This window comes from Phaethon lepturus, unplaced genomic scaffold (genome assembly GCF_000687285.1).
Source record: "Phaethon lepturus isolate BGI_N335 unplaced genomic scaffold, ASM68728v1 scaffold28996, whole genome shotgun sequence".
Lineage (NCBI taxonomy): Eukaryota > Metazoa > Chordata > Aves > Phaethontiformes > Phaethontidae > Phaethon > Phaethon lepturus.
Genome location: NW_010547335.1, coordinates 13,170 through 19,603, shown reverse-complemented (window position 1 = coordinate 19,603; position 6,434 = coordinate 13,170). Strand labels below are relative to the sequence as shown.

Genomic DNA, 6,434 nt, shown 5'->3' with positions numbered 1-6,434 from the left:
TGGGCTTGCTGCCTGCTGAGCTGAGCACGCTTACAGCATGGGATGTACAGGAGCCATCAGGGATTGTACACCTCCATTCCCTGATCTCTGGGACGAACATATGGAAGACAGGCAGACTTCTGGCTCTGCTTCTTCCTGCTCTTGACCCGCCAGGTCCCCTGCCAGGGACCTGCCTGGCCAGCTCTGTCCCTCCAGACGGGACACCGGGAGGGGGATCACGCTTGTCAGACTCGGTTGCTTCCCTCGCTGCTCCTGGGAAACCTGTCCCACCCACCACCCTGGCCACCCTTTGGTGGTCTGGGTAATGTCTTCGTACTGTGGTTTGGTCACAGATTCCTTCCCTAGTGTAGTTTAGCCACTGCATAAGGAAGCCACCAAAGAAAACCTCGATAGGAGCATCATCCTTAGCCCCAGGGGTGAAGCTGGCCCGTGTGGCCATGCCGGGGACAGCTCTAGCAGCAAATACTCAGGGGAGGTTCATCTTACACTGGCTCAAGGGCTGTGGCAGCGCCGATGCCTGCCACACGCAAGGAAAGGAAGCCACGCGGCAAGAGCACTCTTGCCAGGACGGCTCCTTGTGCGCAGGCTCCTGCTCACACAGAGCTGGTCTGAGCAGCAAGGGGGGTTTATTGGGGCCATGCCGGGGACAGCTCTAGCAGCAAATACTCAGGGGAGGTTCATCTTACACTGGCTCAAGGGCTGTGGCAGCGCCGATGCCTGCCACACGCAAGGAAAGGAAGCCACGCGGCAAGAGCACTCTTGCCAGGACGGCTCCTTGTGCGCAGGCTCCTGCTCACACAGAGCTGGTCTGAGCAGCAAGGGGGGTTTATTGGGGAGTTTCGTGCTGCTGCCTCAAGCCAATTCCCCACCTGAGCCCACCGAGACGCCGCACTGTTGCACCCTCCTTCAGACAAGAGGTGAAAACGGACCACGGGATGGTCTTTTCAGGAGCGTCCTATTAAGCCATCTGTATGACCACATTGGCAGTAGGACCATGCTGCAACACAATATGTTGCCTCAGCACAGGAGATGTACCCAGAGCCTCCAGCACTTCAGCTGATGGGGCTTTTTCTTCCTTTTCCGTCAGCCACCGCTGTAAAGCTGCGCTAAGAGGCAGCTCCATTCCCCAGCAGGAAGCTGTGTCTCATTAGCAGAGGTAAACAATTCCTCTGAACGTGACAAGGCAGGAGAGCATATTAAATATGTCAATATCTTTGGGTTTTTTAATCCCTGCTCCAAAACAGCATGTCGCAGCAGGAGAGGACCCCCCCAGCGCAGCTCAGAGCCCCGCTGCTCCCCAGCTGGCATCTCCCCTTGCTTGGGGCATCTCCCCCTCTTTGGGAGGGGAGTGGGGAGCTCCTGGGCAGATGCCCTCACGCGTCGACCTGACCCACCCAAGCAAGCCTGAGCGCTCCATTGATTTCCCTTGCTCAGTTGGCACAGCTGCAAGCAAGTGAAAAATAATAAAACTATAACCATTTGCTTTTAAAACAGCCATAGAAGCATCCAGTTAGTAGCCTCCCCGCTCCGGGAATGGGCACCGCACCGGAGCCCAGCAGCTCCGGCTACAGCCCTTCCTCCCAGCGCACACGGAGATAGCAAAAGCCACACGTCCCTCGAGTTAAGACTGTAACAGGAGGAGCAAATCCCAGCACAGCGCTCGTGCCTTTACCATCGGTGTGTGTCTGAGAGCAAGACAACATTGAACACAGTATGAGTTTTGCCCCATTTTATCAACTGGCTCTGCGGCTTTCCCTGGCAGCCTCGCGCACACCCACACGACAACACATGCTTTATTTACAGGAGTCCCCTTTCCTCCCCAAGGCTGCTGCTGCATCCCCTGCAAAGGAGCCTGGTGCTCACGTACAGATCAGCTGCTTGCTATTTTGTTTTATCCCCACTGCTGGCAGAGCAGCCTTCTGCCTTATTTACAGCATGCTACTCACACGCTGCTCAGAAGACAGAATTATTTATGTCCTCCTGAGCTTTTCTAGGCTCCTCGGCGCTGTGGCCTCCACTCGCTGTGCAAACAGTTGTTCGCATTCAGCGCGTGTCTCTGAGCTGCAGGCAGGCACCAAAGGCCCATTTTACAGATGCGGAGTGGAGAGGCCCTACGTAGTTCCAGGAGTTTTGGTTGCCCAAGTGGAGGTTTGAACTGGAAAAGCCCTGGTTTTCCAAAGCACCTCATATTACACATTGTTTTCCACATTCAAAGCACAGCCGCGCTTTGCACGCAAGAGCACCCATTCATACAAGCCAGATCCCCTCCTCTGCTTTGCCAGGGGTATACACAGGGCACCCTAAAAGCAGGTCACGAGCACTTCGAGACTCCAGCAGATGCCCAGGTCAAAGCAAGCCCACAGCCACAGGAGCAGCTTCTTCCTGCAGTTCCCCGCGCTTGCAGCGGGGCTCTCCCAGCCCTGGGACACAAGCAGCCTGCGCAGACCCCAGCCCTGCACCTGGCTTGTTTGAGCGCCCGGGTACCAGCGTCGGCTCCCCGTGGGCCGGGGACCGGCAGCCCCCTGCACCCCAGCACAGCCCCAGTGCCACAGGAGGTCCCTGGGGCCGGCAAGGAGCACGCTGCTCCCCGCACGCAGAACCTTCCCACAGGCTCCCGAGCACGCACAAAGCATTCACAAAGCAAACCGCAAAACCCCGTTCGGTCTTACCTTGCAAGTCCACTGTGCTCAGGAGGGCCAGCAGTCGCACCCCGGCAGGCTCCTCGCCTCCAGCCATCAGCTCTGAGCGGCTCCAGCTGCTTTATCACCTCCTCCTCTGCCAGGTGCCTCTGCCCCCCTGACGAGGGTCCCGCCGCAGCAGAGCCTGCTGCCCTACCGGTCCCTCTCCCTCCCCGATCATCTGGATTTTGAGTCCGAGAGGGAAGTAAAGCGACAGCAAAGAGATGCTTCATATGGAAAAAGGGTTTGCAGTGTGTCACAGAGGTTTTTTTGCGGACGGTACCCACTATAACAGCCCCACGTCATCCCCAGGGCAGGTCTCACCCACACGCTCCTGGAGGCAGGGGCTGCAGGGCAAGAGAGACCCCAGCTTGTAGTGACGAGCTTTAACACACGTAAGCATGAGCAATAAACCCGTTGGCACAGCTATCCCTGATGCCCACCTCCAAAACGTCAACATTTGGTGTGTGACCTTGACAGTATGTCCTAAGTGCAGTTCAGCACACATGGATGCATGTGTGTGTCCCTGCAAAACGCGTGAGCGCTCTCACTTGTGGGCGAAATGGGACGGTTGGACCTTTTCTGCCATTGCCCAGGCCTGCAGGCAACGAATGACCTAGCAGAAGTAGCAGCAGACGTCGTCATCTGGATGGGATGAGCCACCCTTCCCACCGTGGTCCCTGCGGGCGCGCAAGGACCACTGCACCTCCTGCCTGCAGCTGGGGAAGCGCCTGTCCCCGCGGGCAGCGGGGCTGCCGGGCACAGCAACGTAACTCGGGTTGTGCAAAGACGGATGTCAGCTCCCGTTGCCTTCCATTTGCCACAGGCTGAGGGTGCCTGGACAAGCAGCAAGTGGCTGTGAACAGTGTTTAGGCTGTTTAGTGTTTAGGGAGTTTAGTGTTTAGGGAGTCCTGGGTCCCGTCTAGACACTGGCGAGTGGGCACAGAGCTGCCTGCTCCGTTCCCTTCCTGATCCCTTCTCTGTCGGCTCAGCCTCTGGTTAGTTTGGGTAGGTTGAACTGAGAAGTCACCAGCAATGGTCATCACATCGGGCTGAGCGGGTGCACCCCAAGCACACCTGCTCCGCACGTCCCCGAGGCCACTGGGAGCAGAAATCTGCTCTCTCCACTACCGCCAGGTCCTGTCCCAGCTCAGAGCTGGGGAGTTTGGGTTTCCCTCCTCCAGGCGTGCTCAGAGGCACTACGGGGACGGTGTGTCCCCAGCCCATTCAGCATCAGGAGCCGTCAGAGGCATGGATGTGCTTCAGGGATTTCAGCCATTCAGTTCTTGCAAGGGAGCAGGAGTGAATGCAGCTTTCCGTAGGCTTGTACCTCGGCCAACCTTAAGCGAAGGTTCTCAGAGACCATCTCAGGGAAAGTGCTTTCTATGAAAATTGCCCCCGCGCCAAATTGAACGGCCCTTTCCCGAAGGGCCTTTCAAAGGAAACAGCTCAGCTGTTCTTATAGCGAAGGCAAAGCCATGCATTTCTGTCTTAAATTCGTGCTCAGAAACAGCATCATCCAGAGCCAGGCCCCCGCCGCACTCCAGTGCAGCCCAGCAGTTAACATTTGACAAAAGCAAAAGCAGCTACAACCAGGGCCCAGTCATGGTGTGAGCGGGGTCTTGGTGTGAGCTTGGCCGTGCGCTTGCAATGCCCACGCGATGCCCAGGCGTTGCCGCCTTCTCTCGTGACCGTTGTTGTTGTTCCAGGAGAACCCGTACCTGTGCAGCGATGAGTGTGATGCTTCCAACCCAGACCTGGCCCACCCGCCGAAACTCATGTTTGACAGCGAGGACGAAGGGCTGGCCACATACTGGCAGAGCGTGACGTGGCGCCGGTACCCGGAGCCGCTGCTGGCCAACATCACGCTGTCCTGGAACAAGAGCATCGAGCTGACGGATGACATTGTGATAACCTTCGAGTATGGCCGACCCACCATCATGATGCTGGAGAAGTCGCTGGACAACGGGAGGACTTGGCACCCGTACCAGTATTACGCAGATGACTGCATGGAGGCCTTCAGCATGCCAGCACGGAGGGTCCGGGACCTCTCCACCACCAGTGCCAACAGGGTCCTCTGCACAGAGGAGTATTCCCGCTGGGCGGGCTCCAAAAAAGAGAAGACTGTGCGGTTCGAGGTGAGGGATCGCTTTGCCATCTTTGCTGGCCCTGACCTCAAGAACATGGACAACTTGTACACCCGGCTGGAGAGCGCCAAAGGGCTCAAGGACTTCTTCACCGTGACCGACCTGCGGATGAGACTGCTGAGACCGGCCCTGGGGGGCACCTACGTGCAGAGGGAGAACTTGTACAAGTACTTCTATGCCGTCTCCAACATTGAAGTCACCGGCAGGTAACGGCTGCTGTATTTCTTTGGGCATCTCTTCTCGGAGGGATGAGAAGAGGGTTACTGCTAGAAAAATAAGCCATCAGCGTTTCTGTCGACCGATAAGATTATTGGTGTTTCTCCCTCTAATACCCTCCCTCCCAAGGCAGAGCAGCATCGGTAACAAAACAGATGTGTCCTTGCAGGGGACGGCGGGGGCACCTCCGAGGCTGCTGCGGAGTGCCTGAGGGATGGGCTGTGTCCTCCCGGAGCTGGCGCGGGGGAAGCTGGGACACAGCTTGGATGGACGGTCGGGGTCTGAGTTCCCGCTGAGATACCTCGTCCCCAGCTGTGCAAACGTGGGCAGCCTCTGCCCAAAAATCTCAGGGGTGACGCTAGTGGATCTGGGGGGTGAGGCATGAGGCTCGCCTCACTAAACTCCGGCTCGCTGCCAGTCCAAGTAGGATGGGTTGTCCGGAGTCAGTCCTGCACCCCCGGAGCAGCCTCGACTCCGGCAGATGAAGTTTGGGGTGAGGGTAACCCCTGACAGATCTGGGGCAGGAGAAGGCAGGAGGGGGTTTGTTTCTCCTGGTTTCTGTTTTTCATTTTTCCGTACGATGCCATATGTTATGTTATGACATCAACCGAAAAAGCAAAGTAAGGTGGAAAAATGCCGAGATGGCTGATTTCCCATCCAGCTTGTGGATTCAGCTTGTGTGAGACTTACAGGCGAGAGGGGAAGAATCTCCCCATCACCCACCCCTCGCTAACAAGAATCACCACAGCGACAGAGGAGCCGTTTGTATCGGCTCCAAACTGTTTGCTTCTGAGACTCGCAAGCAAAAATGTTTTGCAAGTGCCACCAAGGCTGGCTTTGAACGGGCTCCAAGGGGAAGGAAGCTGCAGCGAGGGATGGGAGAGCCCTTTGCTCCCGCGGGGGGAGGCAGGAGGCAGCGGTGAGGGCAGCAGCAGGCAGAGGGGCTTGGTCCCTCTCTCGGTGCGGTCGCCTGTGTGGGATGAGCAGCTGCGGTCCCTCTCGCGTGGGGTTGGCCTGTGGGGGATGAGCAGCTGCGGCTCTCGGCTGATCTGGCGGCACGTCGGCATGCCCACCGCCGGGATTGCTCGGGGGAGAGCCCTGGGGAGCTCAGGCACACGGGCAGAGGTGCGGGAGGGCATCGCCGCGCACGTCTGCAAGCGCCCGGTGTCAGTGCAGCGTGCTGTATAAATTTGTGCAGAGAGACATTTTACACCTGCCCGTAAGCAGCGTTGCCAGGCGTGCTAAATACCCACGGTCCTTGGAACAGCTCAGGGCCGTGCAGCAGGGAGGAGAGGGCTTTTCTGTGGCCGGGGACAAAGAAAACTCTGAAATCTGCTTTTTCTGGCCCAAACTCCAAGTCCTGAGCTACAGCAAGACCCAAATTTGCTTTGCT

General features: G+C 57.7%; 1 protein-coding gene across 1 annotated transcript in view; it reads left to right on the top strand.

The window, feature by feature from the left end:
- Positions 1-4,387: 4,387 nt before the first annotated feature.
- NTNG2 (netrin G2) overlaps positions 4,388-6,434 on the top strand; it is a gene marked incomplete at both ends in the record, with an annotated part of 13,899 nt that continues 11,852 nt past the window's right edge. The window contains one exon of the mRNA XM_010289615.1: positions 4,388-5,031. Within this exon, the coding sequence (XP_010287917.1) occupies positions 4,388-5,031 (644 nt within the window). The remainder of the gene's footprint in view (positions 5,032-6,434) is intronic.